General features: G+C 35.7%; 3 protein-coding genes across 4 annotated transcripts; all 3 read right to left on the bottom strand.

Moving 5' to 3' along the window:
• Positions 1–3419: 3419 nt before the first annotated feature.
• Positions 3420–5514, bottom strand: LOC113749301. Its single transcript, XM_027292989.1, has one exon. The coding sequence runs from the start codon at positions 5512–5514 to the stop codon at positions 3670–3672; it is 1845 nt and encodes a 614-aa protein (XP_027148790.1). The 3' UTR covers positions 3420–3669.
• A 3152-nt stretch (positions 5515–8666) lies between these two features.
• On the bottom strand, positions 8667–10499 carry LOC113749973 (F-box protein FBW2-like). 2 transcript variants are annotated; one of them, XM_027293868.1, is made up of 4 exons: positions 10389–10499; positions 10171–10315; positions 9504–10095; positions 8667–9407 (listed from the first exon to the last, which is right to left on the bottom strand). In XM_027293868.1, the coding sequence occupies exons 3-4, from the start codon at positions 9851–9853 to the stop codon at positions 8915–8917; spliced, it is 843 nt and encodes a 280-aa protein (XP_027149669.1). In that variant the 5' UTR covers positions 9854–10095; positions 10171–10315; positions 10389–10499; the 3' UTR covers positions 8667–8914. The 2 variants fall into 2 exon arrangements, with proteins under 2 accessions (XP_027149669.1, XP_027149670.1); XM_027293869.1 differs by having other exon boundaries at positions 10171–10214.
• Positions 10500–20757: 10258 nt separating this feature from the next.
• Positions 20758–23723, bottom strand: LOC113749613. Its single transcript, XM_027293413.1, has 3 exons — positions 23088–23723; positions 21885–22232; positions 20758–21786 (listed from the first exon to the last, which is right to left on the bottom strand). The coding sequence occupies exons 1-3, from the start codon at positions 23520–23522 to the stop codon at positions 21163–21165; spliced, it is 1407 nt and encodes a 468-aa protein (XP_027149214.1). The 5' UTR covers positions 23523–23723; the 3' UTR covers positions 20758–21162.
• Positions 23724–24038: the final 315 nt, after the last annotated feature.

Below are 24038 nucleotides of genomic sequence, written 5' to 3'. Positions count from 1 at the left end.
TTGAAATTGTATTTTTTTTAATTTTTGTTTGAGAAATTCGTTGCTTCACTTTTATTGTAATTAATTTTCTTAAAAGTTAGTTAGTTCCCTCCTATTTATTAAACAAAAAAAAAAAGAAAAAAGAAGAACTAGTAGTAAATTGAATCAAGTAAAGCTGATTTTCTCAGTTGGAAATGACCAAGAAAGGGCCTGTACGAGGTTCATCAACTGTGACATCTTAGGAGTATAAACTGTCTAAATCGAGATCGGATGGTGTACTGCTCGAGCTCAAATTTGAGCTACAATACTACTCCTTTCTTTTCTTCCATAAAATTTGTTATTTTTGAAATAAATTTGTAATTTATATATAGTGATATTAGTAGGAAATAAAATTTTTACTTTCATCTTATATTCTTAGTTGTGAGTCATCTTTTATTTGATGTATTGATAATTGTGACGAATAAGTGATCGGTCAGATGAAGGATAAAAATAAAATTTTATTGAAAAAGATAAGTTAATTTTCATAAGATAACAATTAATTTGGAACAAAACATGACAAATTTTATAGAGTAGAAGAAGTTCAGACTCATCGAATTCTTAAAATTTGAGTTTTACCTCAAGATCGATCTGGTTTTGGCTCACTCAAGATATAATAGTTAAATCAATTGAGGTTAACAATTGGGTTCATAATTAGTGGGTTAACAGTCACTAGTTCGTAAAGTATATAACCCAGTAAGAATAAGTGAAATTGTTCATGGGCTTACGGGGCCCATTAGTATAAGATCTAAAAGCAAGATTACCACGAGCCTATGATCGTTAAAAAATAATAATAATAATAAAACGCGCAGCGGCTCCGTTTGGATTAGCTGTTTTTGGGGTTGTTTTTCAAAAACAGCACTGTAGCATTTCGTTTTTGAAATACAAGTCCGTTTGGATTAGTTGTTTTTTAGGTTGTTTTTCAAAAACTATATGAAAAATTTTTACTGTAGATTTTTTTGGATTATTTTTAGAGGTATTTTTAAAACATATTTTTGGATATTTTTATAATTTTATTTTTACATACATTTATGCATTTATAATACATTTATAAATATTTATAAATAAATATATTTATATATTCGCTAAAAAATATATAAATGTATTATAAATGTATTATATTATATATAATAAATAATATAAATATATTTATAAATGCATAAGTGTATATTATTATAAATGAATATTATATAAATGTATAAATGTATAAATTATATATTTTTATATAAATATACATTTATGGATTTATAATACATTAATAAATATTTATAAATAAATATATTTATATAAAAATATAAAATTTATTAAAAATATATTATATTATATATAATACATAATATAAATATATTTATAAATGTATAAGTGTATATTATTGTAAATTTATAAATTATAAATGAATATTATATAAATGTATAAATGTATAAATTATATATTTTTATATAAATATACATTTATAAATATTTATAAATAAATATATTTATGTATTTATATAAAAATACATAAATGTATTATATTACATATAATACATATTATAAATATATTTATAAATGTAAAAGTGTATATTATTATAAATGTATAAATTACAAATGAATATTATATAAATGTATAAATTATAATTTTATTAATATATATTAATATATGTATAAATGTATTAATATAATTAATATAAATGTACAAATGTATTAATATTATGTATAAATATAAAATTAATATTATGTATATTAATATAAATGTATTATAAATGTATTATATTATGTATAATACATAATATAAATGTTTATTATAAATATACATTAATATATATATTATGTATAAATGTACATTTATATAAATGTAAAATATATATTATATTATATATAATTTATATAATATATAATATTCATATAAATATATTATAAATATGTAAAAATATTTTTTAAGTAAAATAAAATATTTATAATATGTAAAAATAAATATATAAATATTTAATATATATAATATAAATTAATATAAATTATAAATATTATAATATTATAAATATGGTGTTTATATAATATTTCAATTTGTAATATTTATTGTATATTTCATTATATAAATATTCATATAATATATAATATATAAATATATAATATATAATTTTCAATTTGTATAATATACATAATATTGTATATATATAATATAATATACATAATATAATATATTATACATAATATACATTATTACATATTATGTATATTATATATTATACCTAACATTGTTAGACATTATTATACACAATAATGTACATAATAATATTATACATTAATAATGTATATATTATAATATAATGTACATAATATATTATGTATAAATATTTACACATTTATGTATACAATATTACATATTATGTATATTATATTATGTATATTATAATATATTATGTATAATATTAATGTATATAAATATTTATATAATATATAATATATATAATTTTCAATTTGTATATTTCAATTTATATTAATATAATATATATATATATATAATATACATAATTGAAATATACATATGTAGTTGTTTTTGATAAAATGTTTGGATATGGTGTTTTTGGAGTTGTTTTAGAAATACACATTTACTGTAGCATTTGGGATGTGAAAAACAGTTTTTCAAAAACAGCCCCAAAAACAAGGATCCAAACACACTTGTTTCAAGCAACATGTAAACAATAAGATTGGACTCAATTTTACGTTCTCTTTAAAATTTAAATCTGTGGATTCGGTTTCCACAAATGACTAACTCTGGAGCAATGAGGAACAACTACCTTCATCCTCTTCAAATTCATAGCAAAATGAGACGAAAAATCAAATGATTCTTTATTCTGATATAAAACTTTCTACAATTTATATACTCCTAACAAATCTTTACGATCGATATCCCAGTGAAAAGTATAGTCCCTGTGCATTTGGAAAGTGATTTAAATCCAATAACTTGTTAAAATTAGGAAATTTCAAACTTATAATATAGTAAGAACAACATGCTTAAGGACTTGCAAAGTTAATGTATACCAACCCCCACCCCCCAAACAAAAAAAAATAAGAAAAAAGGGGAGATGCAAACCTATTGATCTTGTTCAAGGACCCTGTTCTATGGAAAAAAAGAAAGTATGATGATTTGATGTAAGTGCAAATTCTACCAGAAAAGGGATTTAACATGCAAGGAGCATTGCTTGATTGAAGGAACAAATTAATGCATTCAATTTAACGTGGACTTGTGGTCCTGCCCACTTCCGTTCCATAAGTGATAGTAATCCTTAAGCATGCAGGTACTAGAAAAAGGAAAGTTTTGAATAGTGAGTGGAATACAAAATTTGCGATCGTACCCTAAGACCAGGTGATATCAATTACTTTACGGGAGAGGAGACTACATTTGATCATCAATCAAGTTAGCATCTTGTCTTCTTCTGTGTTTCCCGCTTTTCACCAATCAATCATGTTAAGACCAATTCCTGTTAATTGTTTCTTAATGATCGGTAGAATGCCTCATTGATTTGAAAAACTCTCTCCACTTCCCCCAGCTCCATCAAGATTCCTTCTGCCTTTCCAGTTTCCATGCAAAGGTTCTTGAGAAGTGGTGGACAGACCTGATCCAATGCATAAGGCAGGAGTAATAAGTACTATTAACTCTTATGTCGTCGTTCATTTATTGAAGAAGCAAGTATATAAGTCGTAAAAATCTAGACTTGGTGATAAACATAGATAATGGAGCTTGATTACCTGCCATGAAACCCTTCCCTTGGATGGAGATTTTCAAACTCGGGAGTTTGTCCTGGTAAATTCTAAGATCATCATCTTTTTGCGATTGTTCTTCTGTTTCAGCACGTTTGCTTAATGTCTTTGACTGAGCAGCTTTAAAGAGCCATGTTGAATCCATCTGCTTGCAGATCATCCGTACTGCATAATATGGTATTTTCACATGTTTTGTGGCTTCTGATTTGATACAACCATTGATGAACATAATACAGTCCATTAAGCTCTCTTTACCCAATCCCTTCATGTCATATGCCTGTGATCTTCTCCAAAGACTCTTGCCATGAGAGTTCGGAGGATTAGAAAGGCAAAGTGCTCGAGTTGTATCGCTTATGGCTGCATCAGGTTCCTTCAGCAGCAAGGAACACTGAGCTCTATTACTATACAGCACAAGTCTCTCCTTTTTCAATCTCGTGGGGCACAGCTCTAATGCTTCTGTGTACTTCAATTGTGCTTCTTGAATCTTTCCCAACTCAAAGCTATGATTTCCCTGTTGTTTTATCAAGGCCACCAATACTCTTTGCTCTTCGAGTTTCTCAGCAGACATGGTCTTCTCGTTCATTCTCTTCTTTATATTGAGATTCCATGTTTCTTCTAATGCTCTTTGAACATTATTGCTCATGACGATCTTGGAGTTTCGTAGTTTAAAATCACCGAGAAGTACTCTTGCAATCTTTTCACCAATGTTTGACCTTCCTCCAATGTCCCTAAGTTCAATCAAATCACTAAGATGTAATGTGGCAATTTCGATTACTTTGTACCTCGTATCTGGATCTTTCAGAAGTAAAAGAAGGCAATCAATTCCCATGTACTGCCAATCATCTGAAGATCTGGAGAGATTACATAGATTTTCTATGACTTGCTTTATTTCTGCTATGCTTCTTCTTCCAAGTTTACTATAACAAAGAATTCTGATAAGTCCAATCCCTGAAGGAGATGTGCCATTGGCAAGTCCACCCCACATCTCAGACAAATCCTTCAAGAACTCTGGCTTACACATGAGATCTAATGACCTCCCTTTGATGGCAAAGCAGTTTAGAAGATGAAGACACCAACATTGAAGTTGACTAGCCCATTCCTCTGCCTTCCTATTTTCTATCTCCAAATCCCCGAGACCTAACCCTCTCGTGAGCAAGTCACAATGGTATCTCAACCTCTTCTTCTTGTCTTTTACCCCTACAAACATCTTATAAACAACTTCCAGACAGGTAGAAGCCAAACGCATGGCTAATCTAACCACTTCTTCTTCGTAAAGCGCTATAGCTTTGAAGGTCGTTTCATAGCTTGCCAAATGTCCTAGTGCTCTAACAGCTACCCTTTGCTCTACCCAGCTCATCTTTCCTCTAAGAAGCTCCAATAATGGTGGTATGACACCAGCATCAACAGCTTTGACAGCATACTCGGCATTGTTTATCGTGTAGGAACCAATAATATGAGCTGCATAATATGCATTGTAAATGTTTTGATAGCTAAGAAGCCAATCTACATCATTGACACTTCTTTCAATAAGACTTGCCATGCATTCAAAAACACCTAAAGAAGGAAGCTCTCCATCTTGAGGTTCAGTCATGGCAATATTCCACAGCCCACTGAGTACTAGAACAAGTTCTTGGTCTTCAATCTGATGCATGTTTCTCAAGTAGCTTGCAATTCCAGCTCTCCTGAGCAATAAATCTTGTTCCTGGAGTGTGCAAAAGAAACACCTACTCATGCTTCTACTCAATTGATCTTTAGGCATATTTGCAATTTTGAGGGGTAGGTGTTTGAAATGGAGATATAGGTGAAAGACACTAATTTGTCCGTTTTGTATCAAAAAACAATAGATGATTTCAGAAAGGTTTTACTTCAGGCTTCTTTGTTTTTGTCACCCTATTGCTGTTTTCTTTCACAAAAATATGAAGCAAAAATAAGAGAAGTTCCAACGGAAGAAAACAATCCTGCGGTAAGGAGTGACTAGAAGCCGCTCATGAGATGAGATCATCTGATATATAATGCAACAACTTAAGACAAAGCTTCATGTCTAGGAGCTTTGGCCTTTTCTTCTTTCCACTTTCAACAGCTCTTTTTGCTGTTGTTTTTGATGATCTATTGGTGAGACCAAAAAGCTTGTTTGCCCTTAACCGGAAAGTGTAAAGGGTGCACATATAATCCATTGAAAGAAAGTAAAACCTAGTCATCAGGAGCCTGAATTGCATGCATAATTTTCCTTCGAGGTAATTCTCAGTTTTGCCTTTTTGTTGCAGTAAATCCACGTTTTTTCCAGTGCGTCCAGTGATTACAACTAACATTAGACAGATCAAACTATCCACCTGACCCCTAAACTATTCTCTTAGCACTCTTATGGTCCCTTAATAATATATTATTGCAAACAAACCTCTCAACAAAAAAAAGTACCAAGTTTAAGGATTTCAGTCAAACTCTGGCATTAGTGCTAGATAGAATGAGGGATAAAAGTGTATAGAAAGGGTTTAAACTATTTCTATTATCAAGTTTTGGCCCCTAATCTAAATTTTATCTAGAGTATATACTTTTAGCCCTTCTAGCCATTTTAGTCGGAAGTGCAGGCGGAACTAAATGGCATTTTTATCCAATCATTTAATTTAATATAGTCATCCGAAGTAGAATCAGAAGGGTTAAGATGAAGAATACATTTCATTATTCAGCATTGCAAAAAGCTAAATCTAATCATAGTAAAATGAAGTGCATTCTCCTTCTTTACCTTTTTAATTCTACTTGCGATAGTTATATTAAGTAGTTGGACACAAACATCCCTTCGTTTTGGTTGCATTTAAGATTAAAATGACCAAAAGGGTTGAAAGTATACACTTTTAATTATTCATGGATTACCCTGAGACAAAATTTAAATTAGAGACCAAAACTTAACAAGAATAGTTTAAGGACCCCCTAAATACTTTATTGTTGAAAAATTCTTGTGTTCGGTCAATTTTTTCTCTCGTTTCATCAGCATTAACGGTTAAATTTGATGAAAGTACTTAAACTTGGCACTTTTTTTTTGGTTGACGGGCTTGCTTGCGACAATATATTATTGAGAGGCCAAAAGAGTGTAATGAGAATAGTTTAGGGGCTGAGTTAGATATTGCTTCATGACATTTTTGTAGGCAAAACTATTATTATTGTTTCAAAGTATGTATCATTATCTCTTACAGTTTTTCCCCCTCTGTCGGCAATCCCCGTAACACGACTTAAACAGAAAAAGGATTATCGACCCTATCCCCTTAACATGACTTAAAACAGGAAAAAGGATTTTGTATTGATGATGTTCTTGGCCACCTTAGCTGGTGAAAGTAACAGTTTTATTTTTTCGTCGTACGAGGTGAAAGTAACATATACTTCAATAATATGATCAAGAAACTCTTTTGTATGGCGAGTCTTAGATTCAACCCAGACTGGAGTTGCAAAACCAATGTTGATCTCGGGATGATGCTAGTCATGCTAGGCTTTGAACTCTTAACTTCTACTACTTTGCAATCTATGTGCATTAAAGAAGATTTGCTACGAACACGCGCAAATTAATGATAGGAGAGACATTTGATGTAATGTGGTGCAAATGCTGCGGAAGGATGTCAAGGACCACAACCTCAAAACTGGGAAGTTTTCCCTCTTCAACTCAGTAAGTGATATTGTGGTCCATTTTCAAATTAGCTTTTTTCCAACTGGTGAAGAACACTAGCATAGAAAGGTAGTCCTACTGCTAAGCACTAGCATACAAAAAGGGGAAGGTCTCAAGAAAATGCGGCTGCAACAAGATTACCCACAGGCAACAGCATAAAAAGCAGATTCACATATATTATGTTAATTAGTACTAACGAGTATACTATAATCTTGTTTGTCTCCAGCTCGTGTACCTTCAAGAATATTCTAATGGTTATGATTTCTAAAACTGAGTTCTTTCAACAACATCTCTTCATCTGGGATTCTTTTCAAGTTTGTTTATTCTAAATTGTATAATGCGCGTGAAAACATCTATATTAGCTCATCAGGAGGGAGGACACTTGCTTAAGTTTTCTAGTCAAACAGAAACAGGATTAATGTAAGTTTTTTTGCCAACTCTGCATGATTGACTAAAGTTCCCGTTCTTTTTTCAAAAATTTCCTGTTCTTGTGACTCTGCAGCGTGCACAAGGAAGGTGCAGGGTAGATGTTTTCACCTGAAGCAACAGAGAATTTTGTTTTAAACTTGATAGCAGAATGACAATTGAGGGACTGGTTGTTGAATGAACCATAAAGTTTGAGATGGAAGGAAAAATGTCAGGGCAACCATAACGGGGGTAAAGAAGTATTGAGTCTGGATCTCAAATTCTTAACAATGTAATTCTGTCATCATTTAGGGTCTGTTTGTTTGGAAGGAAAATATTTTCCAGAAAATGTTTTCCTGATTTTCTATTGTTTGGTTGGGTTATTGCTTTGGGAAAATTTTTTCTTGCTGAAAATATTTTACATCAGATGCTGTAAAATGACTTCCCATGTAAATGAACTGAAGTTATTTTCCATATCCGTCTCGTAAATCGTAAGACTATCCATTCATGCTCCCCCACCAGCCTTAAGATTCAGAACAAAACCTACCACTTGTGCAATACCCCACTAAAGATTTGTAGTCTTCATCTCCTCCCAAACATTGGAAAAAACATGGAGAAAGTAATTATTTTCCTAGATAAAATTTTCTATGGAAGACATTTTCCGTTGAAAATATTTTACATTGAATCAAACGGAGCCTTAGGATAAAGAGTAGCAGTGTACAGTGCCCTAACAGCATACCCTTTGAATAACTTGGCGACATCTAATTCCAATGTCAAATGCCAAGACTAAGGAGATCTATCCTCTGTTGACAAGGCAGAATAGGGAGTGTAATAAAACTTTGTTGGCAGAAGAAAAATAATTCTTTTAAGATCCCAACTATAGGATGTTAATGCTAGTGTACCAACTGCATAACTATTTATTCACTATTCAAGATTGAGCCAAAAGATGTATGGAAATATTTTTTCTTTATTACAGAACCATCAAAAATAATTGTATCATCCCAAATATGGCATCTGAGTGGAAAGAAGCATATTTAAGGCCCTGTAGTAGTATCATTTCTTGTCCGTCGGCCGAGATTATTTGGACTGAGATGAATGATTGTTACATTATTTTTCTATAAACCAGTCTGGCTTGTTCCTCCTCTGCATAGTAGTGATAATCATCCTCTTCCTCGCTTGAACTTGACCTCTCGCATCTGAAAGTTTTGATATGAGAAGCAAGCTTCCTTATCTCATTACCATAATCAAATCCGCTGCAGTCACTCAAGTCCAGGAGTTCAAGCTCTCTGCAGCTTTGCAATATCATCAAAAGGTTATTCTGGTGGAAATGGACTTTCCTAAAACTTAAGTACTTGATCTTTGGCATACTGGCTATGGCAAATGCTTCTTCATGACCTATCCAACTATAGCAGCAAATTAGCCCTACAAAGTTCTTGCAATGAAGCCTGAGCTGAGCAAACATTTCATTAAGCATATAGCAATGTCCAATGCTCAATACTTGCAAGTTCTTCCATTTACTGATCAGGTTTGCGATGACTGGTCCGTTGTGATACAATAGATCAAGCGACAAACCTAAGAATTTCAAGTCCGGGCACCTGCTAGTCCAGAGAATTAATACAATTTCCGGGTTAGTTATCCTGATAACCACAAAACTGAAAGAAAATTTTCAGTGAAGGAAAGGACAAACTTACTCATCTGAGATATATTCTAGTGCTTGATATGAGCAAGTGCCAGGAAGCACCAAACTTGTAGCAGACCTCTGACCTCGGCTAACTACAAATTTAGCAAACGAAGCATTTGGAAAATGATGCCACGATAGACTGTATGAATGCACAAAGTGCATTGTCATTGTTCTGGGCAATTTTTCTGAACATCTGATATCAGGGAAAACGAGAATCTGCCAACATTTTGGGTCAAGGGTGGCTTTGTACCATGATTTACACACAAGTGGAATACTCAATAGAAGTGACTCCATCCCAACCCATTTGAACACTTCAACCAGGCAATCGATGTTCAAATTCTCCCAATCTCTTTGAGCCATGTATTATCTTCTTTCCTCGTGTAAATAACAACAAATGACTTGCACATCAGTTAACTGTGACATATCTTATTAACAATTGGACAAGCCTTGCCATATTAGTAAGGTTCTTGCATCACAGTATTCAATTCATGGATTATAAATGCCAGAAACAGTTTATCATTCACTAGCAGGGCTAAGTGCAGAGGCTGCATTTGAATTTCTTTTCCAATCGAGTGGCATGGAAACCTTGGAATTTGGATTAGCTGCAGCAATTAAGAAATGATAAGCTAACAACGAAGAACTGAAGAGAAAACAAAGCCTATATCTATATGGCGTACCAGAATTCAAGGCGTCCTCATAAGCAGAGCCTTTTCAACTGCCACTGGGTGAAAATTTTGAAGTAAAATTCATTCATTTAAGCTATGGATTCTAAAAAGAAAATATGCTCCATTCCACCACCTCTATGCATCTTATGCACAATAGCTGATAACTTAAACAGATTAGCCGTGGAAGCAATGTTTCAAATTGAGTTTGAGATGCAAAGAATAAGACTCACAATATAGATACAAGGCAACGCCTTTTAGTTTGAATCTTCATGCTGGCCGGGCGGCATTTCTCGTTCGGGAGCTGTATTCCCTTAGATTGTCAGAGGGGAAACAAGAGGAATTGATGAAGCAACAGAAGACATGGATGACTCTCAAATAATCACTAGTGGAGCTGTATGCAGCTGTCCTGTCAGTAAAGCTTTCACAAATAAATTAGTAATAAGCGTGGATCGCATGCGTGAAACCAAAAGCGGGATATATCATATTTGTCCGTTTGGATTGCTTCTTTTTTTTTTCATTTTTTTAAAATATATTATAGCGATTATATATATATAAAAGATAAAAAAATAATTAAAAAATATATTTATTGAAAACGTAAACATTTTTTGGTAGACCAAAGAAATGTATCGAAGTCCTTTTAGGTATATTTCTACTTGGATATAAAAGTTTTGATAAAGAGATGTACTACAATCTTTTAATCAATGACATATTAGGTAGGTCAAAAAAGTCTGCTGCCTAACCAAGTAATATGTTTTCGGAAAAAACATATTAGAACCAAGTAATATGCACACAAAGAAGATACTAACCAACCAAGTGATGATTTGGTATGTTTAATTAAGTGGTAAAAATTGACAGGGTGTCGAGTCTGTGTAATAATAAATACCTGTTCAAATAAAATACAAATTCTGTATATAGCGGTAAGCAGGATCGAATCCACAGGGAGTGGGGATAATTTAATTTCTTCTCAAGTTCCAGATATGGGGGTTTTTGAAAATGAGAGTAACTAAATTACTTGGAATAAATTAAAATAAAATAAAATAACTACAACTCAAATAACTAATTATCACAATAAAAATAATAATGGACGAACTCTAGCCAAGAGACAACTTCGGAGATGGTTCACTTAATTCGATCACAGATACAAGGATTATTCCAGTTACTATCTGATAAATTAGTTATAGTTGTCATACACGCGATAAACAACCAACTCTTCCTCAATTTGTCGATAGCCAAGGTACGACCGTTGACTATTTCTCTAATCAGGAAACAACCCTAGGTACGACCATAGAAGTTCAATTCCCTAATTGCATGAATAATTAGAAGAGTCTAATTCTAACCAATCAACACACTACGAGGGTCTCTTTAAGTTAGCCTGTCTATCTCCCTGACACAAACCCAGTCATGTTAGTTGCCACCAGTTTAGAATAATTAAATAATTACGGATTTAACTACCCTAATTGGTTTCAGGTTATTGAATTAATCTAGAATCCGGGCCCTGGATAATCGAATAATAAAACAACCATATGAACATAAAGCAGAAGATAGACAAATACCAGTGAATAATAGAAATAAATAAAAACTAATTCGATCTCACAAATTTAGTAGAACCAAGTCCTCCGTTGTTCCTCGACTAGATCAGAAACTTAGCCACGCCTCATGAGAAAATCTCCCCGTAATTTAACTGAGGTCCAAGCCATCAAAAGAGCCAAGAAAGAAAAGAAAACTAAAACTATGCTAAAAGTTAAGCTAAAACTATTGATCACCAAACCTCCTGTACGTTTGTCTTCTTTTAAAGCCAAAGGAAAATGACTCACGCTATCTAGTCCCGTGGTCCCCACATGAATTGAGAGTCCAATTCCATTTCACAAGCCTCTGTACGTTTCTTTCCAAGAGCCCAAATGACCCACGCTTCTTATCTCCGTGGTCCCCGCTGATCAAAGGGTAAGGCCTCTTAATGTTTCCTCTTTTCTCGTTTCTCATTGCGTCTAGAACTCCTAGGATTCAAGACACTCCTCATCAGCAAAAGAAATGCAGTCCGCGTATATCACCATGTGGGCCAGGTCTGTGGCTTATTTGAAGTCTCAATTGTCTCCAGAAAGTCCCTTCTTTTTTGTAGTTTTCTGCTTCACTCCCTGAAATTGGGTCCAATGCCAAATATAAGTAAATATTAATAATTAAAACAATATTTGGCAAGTAAAAAGGGAAAATTAATAATAAAATAATCAACAATTAACACCCTATCAATTCCCCCCACATCTGAATCATGCTTGCCCTCAAGCATGGGGACAACAAATAACACCAAAATTTGAAAATGGGTACTGCTCCATCTACCATATTGCCAAGATACCAAGGAAAACATCTATCAAGCATCAGTGATCAGGGTTCAAGAAACATCACCCCGGTTAGTTTCTAAACCACAAACTTCTCCAATTTAAAGCAAACTAATCTAAGAGAAAGGAATGGTTGCTCACATTTATCAGCAAACGGTCCAATTACTAACCAAAATCTCGACATTAAGATCACAAATAGGCAAGCTGACTTATTCACATACTAACACACTCTTTACTTTACTTTTTTTTCGTTCTTTTTTTTTGAATAACAAAAGACTTAGTCTATAGCCATCGGAGCCTTTTGACGCGGACTCCAACATTTGTCAGATGAAGAAGTCCGGTTACTCAGCCCCCATCGCTGTATGACCACGTAATCATAGAAATCATTACCTTTTGACGCGAGAATCGACACTTTAGGTGAAGATCCCCGATTATTCAGTAGTAATCTATTAGCGGAGTACAGTCAACTCTTATTTACAACCATATAGCACGATAACTAAAAATAACACAAAAAAATAACAGCAGCTAGCCTCAAATTTTCAAACATGGAGAACTAAAATTAATAGCCAGACCAATTCACATGAAAAATGCCAACAATCATTCCCTATACCTAGAAAAGTTAACCAAAAATTGAAAAAGTTAAGCAATTACTGATATTCACCAAAGCGATGTCCCTGAACTCAACCACATTAACTTCATACCCTTTTATTAATAAAACTTGGCAATAGCAAAATTAGAGGCAACAATCCAGCATCAAAACTTGGTAGTCATAGAAGAGCTGACCACTAAAAAGAAAGAAAAGGAAATAAACGAAAAATAGAACAAATAACAACGAAAATAAAGGAAAAGAAAAAAAACTAAAAACTGAACACCAGAAATACCAGCTGTACCACAGCTTTCCCCCCCACACCTAAATCCGACATTGTCCTCAATGGAGATCATACAGTAAAGAAAGCGAATAGGACAACTACACTTCCCTGAATACGTGGTGGAAGGTCTCGGGCGGCTATGGAATAGGTGGGAACGGTGGAGTGAAAATGGTGCTACGGTAGTGCGCGGCAGTGAAAGATTGTAGAGGGAATGAGAACTCCGACGTGCGTCTTGATCCAGGCGAACTAGAGTGCAACAGAGAACAGCAAACCAGCAAATTTCCAGACAATGCAGCAGTTTCAATCAATGGCCGAGAACGTCCAACAATGTGCTTGAACGCAGTCAATTCCAACGAATATGGAGATCAAACAGACTAGAAGCGGTAATAGAGTCTAAATAAATCAACAAATCTCAACAAATGAACCCAATTCTACCCAAAATCGCAACAAATGTCCCCTAAAATTCAGCAAGTCCAGTAATAGCAGGTTAGAATTTAAGCAATAACAACTTAGTCACAAGCTCTGAGCTTTCAATCAAGCAGCCAACCAAGGAGAATGAACAAATGCAGTCAAAATACCCCAACCCGTACCACTGGTGCCTCGCACAGATAATGAAGCAATAAAAAGGACCACCCCAATCAAGAAAATGGAAACTTCAGGCACCTAAGGACTAGGCGAAAGTCTCAACAAAACAGATATTACAAACAATAAGCAATGGTGGTCCGAATATTAGTCAATGCAGAAATAATGCAACTCAAAATCTCTGCAAGTGCTCCAATGAGCTTAGCAATTGAAATCACAAAACCGAATACTCCCCAAACAAGGTACTTAGAGTCAACCAATGGCAATACTAATTCAACAAACCAACCCAGAAAATTACTCAACTAAGGGTGCAATAGGGGTCTCCAGCAGCCAAAATCCCAAATAATGCCCAACAATTCGATCAATACCAGAAAATCACCCCAAACAATGTAACAGTTAAACTCCACGGGCAAGGGACGTCCAACCAATTTCATTCGAACAAACTAGGAGCAGTGTGAGTAACTAAACAAAGCAACAAATTTCAGCAATTGGACACAAATCCACCCAAAATCTCAACAACTGCCTCCAATTGGACAGTCAAGTACCCAACTCAAACGATCAAAACTTAGCAATTGGGCCAAGCAACAGGCAATGGCAACAACCAATGGTTAGAATTCGAGAACAGTTCAGGCACCAAAACTCAAGAATCAAATAGGTAGGCCAGCACAGAGGATTACGAAATGGAAAGCAACACTGCAACCAGTACCACTGGCGCACAGACAGGAAAGAATTAAATTCAATGGCAGCAACTCAACCGCAAGAACTTAAATTTTAAAATTAATCAACCAGTACCACTGGTAAATCACAGGGCAAAAGACCTCAACCAGTACCACTGGTGAGTCACAAGGAAAAATTAATCAAACGGCCAACAATCTAGCAGCAATTAAACTCAATTCAGTTCTAAATGAACCCCAAAAAATGCCTCAATCACCCCCTGCTATTAGCTATCAAGAAACCCACGAAACAAAAGCGCAAATTCCAGCAATAGAAGAACCAGACAAATACTAATCGAGGTGGAAGAGTCAATACCTCCACCTGTCAAATTGGACAGATTGGAATGGCGTGACAGTGGGTGGCGTGAGCAGCGGGGCAGCGGCGGCTGGCGAGCTAGGTGCGGCTGGGCAGAGCTGGTGACGAGCTTTGGAGCTGCTGGTGCGTGTGGTGGTGAGCTGGTGAGTGGAGACAGCGGCGAAGAGGGTGGCGGCGGGTTGAGGGCAGAGGGGTGCAAGCTGGTGGTGGAGAGAGGAGGCCACGGCGAGCTTGTGAGCTGGCGGTGCTCGCGTGATGGTGGAGTTGCGGCTGCGGTCAAAGGCGCTGGTGAGTGGAGGTAGCGGGTGGAGCTTGGAACGGAGGAGCTCAGCGAGCTGTGGGTGGACGGCCGTGGGCAGAGGAGCAGCGGCGGCCTTTGGAGCTGCTGAAGGTTGTCCGTGAGGTGGAGCTTGGAGCTCGGAGGCGGCGTGCGGCAATGGATGAGAAAGGGAGACTGGTGGCGTCGGGCTAAGGAGAGAGTGAGGGAGATGATGGCAGATAAGCGAAAGAAAAGAAGGAAAGGGATACAGGGCAGCGAGGAAGAAGAAGAAAAGGAAAGGAAAAAAAGAAAAGAAAGGAAGAAAGAAAGAAAGAAAGAAAGAGAAAAGAAAGAAGAAAAAATAGTTTTTGGGTTTTTTTTTTCAATTTTTTTTCCAAAAAAAAGAAAAAAAATGTTTTTTTTTATTTCTTTTGAATTTTTGAAATTCTTTTTTTTTCAATGTGAAAAAAAAAATTTCTTTTTTTTTTCGAATTCATTCTTGAGTCGCCAAACACCGCGTGAGCACGCCAAGATTGTAAAACGTCCACTGACCATGAGACTTGAATTTAGACGCTTAACGCGTGCCCTCCTCGCGTGGGCACGCCAAGATTACCTATTTTGGTCATAGTGAGGAAACATCAAGAGTGATTAGTACCCAAGTGAGAAACGACATATTTAAGAAATTGAACACAAAAATAACAAAATCAACAATTGGGTTGCCTCCCAGAAAACGCCTTTCTTTAATGTTTTTGGCTAGACATTGTTATGTCTTGTTCATGGAGGATAAAATCTTGTGGCTTGTTTCAATACTTCATCTTCAATGTGATCCTGGTAACCCTCATAGATTGAGTAATTTTTGAGCACACGAGTTACGGTCTTCCATGGACTAGTTGATGGCGCCAAATAATCAAGTATTGATCGCAATTCTTCATCCACTCCTCCGTCAAGAGCATTCAACGGTTCAAGATATTTGACCATAACTACTCTTAACTCATTCCTGCCATGAGACTCAAGAACTTCCGGTATAACAAAATCAATCTCATTAACAGAAATTATAGAGTAAGAGTCAAGAGAATATAGATTAAGGGATGGAGGGGGTGTCACCACATTTGAAGATTCTTCACTGGATTCTTTCACTTGAATGGGTTGCGGTTGGGGTTCTATTTCTTCCTTTTCGGCAACTTTTTCAACTGCATCTGTAGATCTCTCATTTTGACACTCTTGCATCTCCTCATCACTAGTCAAGCAAATTGCATTCTTATTTTCTTCAAAATCAACAATGATTTTCGAGAGTAATTCTTCAATTTGAGAAGCCAATCGATTTATTCTGGATGTCAATAGACATATTTGATCTTCCAAATTACTCATTGCATCCTTCATCATCCCATTTCTCATTTGTGTCTCCTGTTGGAATTAATATGTATTAGTAGCTATTGATTCAACTATTTCTTCAAGAGACATACCTGACATAGATGATGATTCTTGAGACTCATACTGCTGAAAATTTATTGGTCCTGTTGTATAATTATAATTGGAGTTATCCCACCATCCTTGATCATACCCGTTTGGATTAGGGTTATATCACGTTTGAGACCAGAGTGAAAAATCTCCATAATTATTGAGTGGGACACTCAGATTATCTTGATATTCGGGGCACATACCGGTTGAATGATCCCTGGCATAACAAATTTTACAGGTTGCAGCAGCCATTCTTTCTCTAATAGAGTTAAGTGCCTCTGAATATGCAAACTTAGCAAAGAAAGAAGCCTCATTGCCTTCCCTGGAAACAAAATCCAGTCTATCACCAAAATACGGAGTGTTAGAAGCCATAAATTATATTAAAAAAAAAGAGAAAAATAAATAAATAAAATAAAAAAAAGATGAACTAAAAAAGAAACAAATTAATCTGGCACCAGTCCCCGGCAACGGCGCCAAAAATTGACAGGGTGTCGAGCCTGTGCAATAATAAATACCTGCTCAAATAAAATACAAATTCTGTATATAGCGGTAAGTAGGGTCGAATCCACAGGGATTGGGGATAATTTAATTTCTTCTCAAGTTCCAGATATGGGGGGTTTTTGAAAATGAGAGTAACTAAATTACTTGGAATAAATTAAAATAAAATAAAATAACTACAACTCAAATAACTAATTATCACAATAAAAATAATAATAGACGAACTCTAGCCAAGAGACAACTTCGGAGATGATTCACTTAATTCGATCACAGATGCAAGGATTATTCCAGTTACTATCTGATAAATTAGTTATAGTTGTCATACACGCGATAAACAACCAACTCTTCCTCAATTTGTCGATAGCCAAGGTACGACCGTTGACTATTTCTCTAATCAGGAAACAACCCTAGGTACGACCATAGAAGTTCAATTCCCTAATTGCATGAATAATTAGAAGAGTCTAATTCTAACCAATCAACACACTACGAGGGTCTCTTTAAGTTAGCCTGTCTATCTCCCTGACACAAACCCAGTCATGTTAGTTGCCACCAGTTTAGAATAATTAAACAATTACGGATTTAACTACCCTAATTGGCTTCAGGTTATTGAATTAATCTAGAATCCGGGCCCTGGATAATCGAATAATAAAACAACCATATGAACATAAAGTAGAAGATAGACAAATACCAGTGAATAATAGAAATAAATAAAAACTAATTCGATCTCACAAATTTAGTAGAACCAAGTCCTCCATTGTTCCTCGACTAGATCAGAAACTTAGCCACGCCTCATGAGAAAATCTCCCCGTAATTTAACTGAGATCCATGCCATCAAAAGAGCCAAGAAAGAAAAGAAAACTAAAACTATGCTAAAAGTTAAGCTAAAACTATTGATCACCAAACCTCCTGTACGTTTGTCTTCTTTTAAAGCCAAAGGAAAATGACTCATACTATCTAGTCCCGTGGTCCCCACACGAATTGAGAGTCCAATTCCATTTCACAAGCCTCTGTACGTTTCTTTCCAAGAGCCCAAATGACGCATGCTTCTTATCTCCGTGGTCCCCGCTGATCAAAGGGTAAGGCCTCTTAATGTTTCCTCTTTTCTCGTTTCTCATTGCGTCTAGGACTCCTAGGATTCAAGACACTCCTCATCAGCAAAAGAAATGCAGTCCGCGAGTATCACCATGTGGGCCAGGTCTGTGGCTTATTTGAAGTCTCAATTGTCTCCAGAAAGTCCCTCTTTTTTTGTAGTTTTCTGCTTCACTTCCTGAAATTGGGTCCAATGCCAAATATAAGTAAATATTAATAATTAAAATAATATTTGGCAAGGACAAAGGGGAAATTAATAATAAAATAATCAACAATTAACACCCTATCATGGTGTTTATGTAAAAGAATGATAAATTTTCAACGAAAGTTTTATACTATGATAGTAATGGCATCAACGGATCTTTATAGTACAATATGGAGGGAAAAATCACATTGTCTATAATTGTTATCTGATCCTCGATCCTGTGAAGTCTTGGCCACTAATGAGATAGTCTTGCTTAATAGAGCTTGTTTAAACTTTTTATATGGATGTTGATCGGTTTCTAATCCACAAAAAAAAAAACACTTTGCTTCTGTCTAATGATACACCTTTAGAGTTCTGAATGTAATTATACAAGTAATGAGTCTAATTATACTCTGAATGATGATATACTTCTAGTTTTCAATTGGAGCCTTTGTTGGGTAGATTTCTGCTTCTTTATGAAAATTTTCCAACAAAAGATTCTGTCTTAGCAAGATTTCTAATTGGATATAGAAGTTTTCCCAATTTGATAAAGAGATGTATTTATCATTTTAATGACTTGTTTGTCCGTTACATTAAGAAGTTACAATCTTTCAATTAAGGACATATTAGGTAGATCCAAAAAAGTAAGAAACATGCTTTTATTTAGCACAATTATATATATATATACACACACGTCTCTGCGTGTGTATAGAATATAGATAAATTTTTTTGTCTTTCACTTTTAAAATATTAACTTTACATTTCTCACAAATTTAAATTAGTAAAATTTGATTTTAACCTAAGTTTCCGATCGCTTTTTAACCTGAAATAATCACGTGACTCACATGTCATCAATTTCAATATACAAAATGGTCAAATTTCAATTTTTTAATAGCAAAAATGAATATGAATTGGATCAGAACTTAGAACCCACTTTTTTAGGGGGGGGGGAAATGAATATGATTCGGTTCGATCTCACTTTTTAAGAGATAAAAATGAATATAAGTAGGCTTATTTGTTTAATTACAAATAAGATATAATCTTTTTTGCTCTTAAAAAATAAAAAATAAGTAATCATGTATGAATCACGTAATAAATTCAGGGCAAAAAATAGTCAAAAATCTAAATTGGGACTAAATTTTATCGATTTGATTTTGTAAGAAAAATATAATTGTCATTTTAAAAGTAAATGATGAAAAAATCCATTTTGATAGTTTTGAACGATTTTTTCCCTTCCTATCATGTGAGTCTTTTATTCCCAAGAATAGAATCGGGGCAGTTTGCGGCCCGACATAAAAGCACTGCTGCTGGTTGCGCTTCCATCCCTGTCAATGGACATCTACATTATCGTATTCTGTTTTGTTAGCTAAAAACATTCTTTTACTATCACAAGAATCCTGCTCTGTTCAGATATTTATGCAATTCTGCCTATCCGGATTTCCACGCAATTATTTCCTGTTCCAATTTTTAAACTAATTATTTGAACAAACTATAATCAGATAATCCCTAATGCATTTGAAATTAAAGCACTTGTTTGTCTCATAAGATTAAACAAGCATCATGAAACTGAGAATGCGAAGCTGTTTGTTTATTCTGGAGGCCCGGATGCAGGGCTGAGAAAACAGCCAGAAGACAGCATAGCTATGCCCATTTATCTGAAATTGAAGCATTGGTGGGCATACATGAGGTTTGATCAGCATCTGTGGATGTTCAAAGCCATCCCTACACTCCAGAGCAAGTATCAAGATTTGCCCCTATGGGATAGTCTAGTGGTAAACGAACTCTTAAGAACTCATTTGGTTCTGAATTCGAATTTTACTTGGCCATGACTCGCCCGAGTGAGTGCGTTGCGTGGGACCGCAGCGTACTCTTCTTATTTGATACAGATGTATCGAGTCCAAATAGCTCGAATTGGGTATGTTTCGGGTTACCCTGAAAAAAAAAAAAAAGTATCAAGCTTTACCTTGGTTTTCTACTATACAATTCCCTTGTCATTATTGCTCAAGGAATTAACTATTATGGGGATCTACATGAACGGATTATCAATTATAATGCCAAGACCGCATGAGAGACAACAAATGATCTCTCTTTTTGGGCATGAAGAATGAGAATCATGGGAACGATAACTTCACTCATCCTTGGTTATAACGGGCAATGATAAATTTTTAGGACTTTTATATAGATACAAAGAGTGTATAGATATAGATACAGAGACTGCGTAGACGTGGACGTAACAAAGAGTGGCAGAAATAATTAGACACGATACAAAAACGAACAAAAACATTTAATAGCTCCAATGCCTCTCACGCAAACAGCTTTTCAGTAGCGATAGTGAATATTTGGATGCCAGTACAACCTTAAATAATACAAAACCATGACAGAAAGGGATGACCATATTCAATATTACAGTTGAGACGAGATTTTACAAGAGCGAAATCTCAAATGTTAAAAAGTTACAGCTCAACTGAGCTTGAAAGTGCGCTGCGGGTACATAACATAAGCCTCCACTAGCAAGAAACTGCTGACTGAGAGTTTCATTTCAAGGCATCTAGTTTAATATATACAATTCAGAAAGATCTGTATCCAAGTTCAAAATTCTTCGATCAACTGAGTTCCTAGCTAACTAACTTACCTCCTTTCGTCAGTCTATTTGTGCAAATAAACTAGCCTACTGGGACTAAGAAGCTACTAAACCAGTTTCATGTCTTAAATATCCATCTTGAGTACAATATTGTTGACATTGCTCTCCCGTGATTTCTCCAGCGCAACAACCTTAGCCCGATAAGCTGCTGCTGCAGCCACTGTCCTTGCCCTCTCTCCTTGAGGAAGTTCACATGCTTCGCTGAGAGAACCCAATCTCAACTCAGCAGGTGGAATGAAACACTCTCCCGACAGACCAGGAACATTGAAGGCTACTTCCTCGATGGTCCATGCTTCTTCCATCCTGGTTTTGGTATGACTCAGTGCTGTATCCCCGAACCTGAAAAGGGTAACCACTGACCGCCCAGAGTGAGCAATCATGATCCCCTCAACAGGCCTATAATCATCAAGAAATGAATTGATTGTTGTTTCCCAGTAAACAGCATCACCTCCATTGCTTTGAATACGCGTTAAATGGGAATCTTCTAAGTGCACAAGAAGCCCTGTTTTCTGGCTAAAATAGCCAAAAAGAACGTGCCTTATTATTTCCGCAGGTCCTTCACTCCTTGCTTTTAATGTGTGTGGATCAGCACAAAGCTTGAGAACAAAGCAATCCTCCCCATTAATCTTCTTCTCTCCTGTGCATCTAGCATTAGCAAACATGTTTGCCGTGGTCCTCGGGTCAAGTCCCTGAAGTCCAAAACAGAACCATGTTGAAGACTGACCGAACAGAGATGGCACAGGTAAAGGAAAAAGAAAGTCCTACAGTTAAAGACAATACTATTTACCTGAAGGGCACGACGCAGTGGTCTGACGGGCCCTTTTGCAGCATGTGCACCAAGCCAGGGGGTATGTCTCCAAACTAATTTCCCGTTGCATCCAGCATGGACTTTGCTACCACCAAGCGCGAGCTCCACATACCACATATCTGGGTTCATTTGCCAGAGAACAAATCCACCAGACTCGGCTGCTTTCGAAGAATTCCTGCTCTTAATGACCTTTGTAGCAGTCTCAATGTCTGATGCCAACATCTTCACTTTTCCCATTGCATAAGCATTGTGAATAGCATTTTGCAACTTCTGTCCTCCCGATGCAGCTGTATACTGCTGCAGTATATATTGAGCTGATGAAGTTTCCTGCACAGCAATTTATCGAAACATGAGATGATCAGCCAAGATAAATTTCAATTAACACCAATGAGAATCTGTGTTATCCAATATCCAAAAAACAAGTTCAAAGCCCTCTACAATCTCCTTACCCACCCCCACCCCAAGTTTAATTCACTGTCTGTTTATTATCCATTTTCCCAAATTCTCAAGGCGCAGATTTCTTTTATTTTATTTTATATTTCTTTTGACGTATTCAATTTTGAGAATCAAACTTCACCACATTTTCAGAGAATATCCCATTACATTAACAACCCAAATTCATTTATATTTATTTAGGACCAACAAGCTAAACAAACCTTAGCAATACATACACGAAACTCAGAAAAGGAAGTGATCAAGAGAGTACTCATTGGTTAACCTGCAGCCAAAACCCCGGATAAAAAAAAAATTTTAAATGCAGCCAAAACCCAAAAAAAAAAAAAAACTAAATTATAGACGTGACAAATCAAACAAACAAAAACCACAAAACATTTTTATATCAAGGTTTTTATATATCCATTTCAGTATCTGATTGGAAGGACGAAAGCTCAGTTCTTTTGTGAACCACAAACAAAAACATTCACAGTTACTACCCAACAATCTTTTTGTAAAATAACTGTTGCTATCAGTCAATCCCAACAATTCTTATTCATCACTCCGAAAAGCAGTAACATCCAAAACCCAACAATTATTAAAACCCCACCACATGAAATAACAAATATAAGAACATTAACAGCACAGAAAAATCCAAGCCCACCAAAAAACCCAAAAAAAAAAAAAGAAAATGTAAGAGAGTAGACATTGGAGTGCTGTAGGAAAAATGTTGAGGAGAGAGAGACTAACAATGGGAGTGTCTTTAATGCTGAGATGAGGCAAAGGGTCGTTGCTGCTGACGTGCACCGGGGCAAGCGGCGCACCCAAGACACCAAGCAGCAGCCTCAGATCGGACCTCTGATAACCCGACCCGGATCCGGAGGCAGAAGTCGAAAGGGAGGGCGCCCGACACAGCCAGTGGCCCCACTTCTCGCTCTTACTATCCCCAACCTCCGACCCGGCCGGATCCGGACCCTCCCTCAAAGGCGACAGAGTCTCGACGCCGGGCCTCAAACTCCCCGATCTCGAAATGAACGCCTCCGGCGGAACCGTGTGGGCTCCCTTCCTTCTCCTCCTTAAACTCGACCTTGAAGGAGATGGGCTTCGCCCTCTGGACCGACCCGGTGATAAACCTCGTACTACTTCCTCTCTGAGTGCTGAAAAGAAGCCCTGTTTCCGCTCCATTTTTTTGCAGAAAATGGAGATGAAAATGAGAACCCTTTTCAGTTTTCTGCAATCAAGTACGGTAGAGGGAAGGTTTAAAACGAAGAAGAAATCGTGAAGAGAATGCAGCAGCTATGGAGAGTGGAGAGAGTGAGGAGTCACTGAAAGAAGGCAGAAGGGCATGACGTTATAAAGAAGCAAAACATTTTTCTCATTGTTTAGTGTGGAATGGAATGTGTGATTTACATATTTATGGCCACTCTTACTGTTGACTTCGGTCAAAACGTTTTGATAACTTAATGTCATTTTTACCCTCAGCATTTATGGGTTTCATTTCTCGATTGACATCAGCCAAATTCCAAAATAAGTGAGAAACTAGCCAAGTAGGTAAGGTTATTTTGAAAAATTTTTGGATTCTATTTCGTTTTGTTTTTAACATGTTTCCTGATGATTGTATTTTTATCTTTCCAACTATCGTTACATCTTACACACATAGCATCAAAATAAATACAACTGTCAAAAGCTCTTCTACAAATT

This window comes from Coffea eugenioides, chromosome 10 (genome assembly GCF_003713205.1).
Source record: "Coffea eugenioides isolate CCC68of chromosome 10, Ceug_1.0, whole genome shotgun sequence".
In the NCBI taxonomy this organism is placed as follows: domain Eukaryota; kingdom Viridiplantae; phylum Streptophyta; class Magnoliopsida; order Gentianales; family Rubiaceae; genus Coffea; species Coffea eugenioides.
Note: the sequence above shows the minus strand (reverse complement) of the source record. Positions and strands in the feature narration are given on the sequence as shown.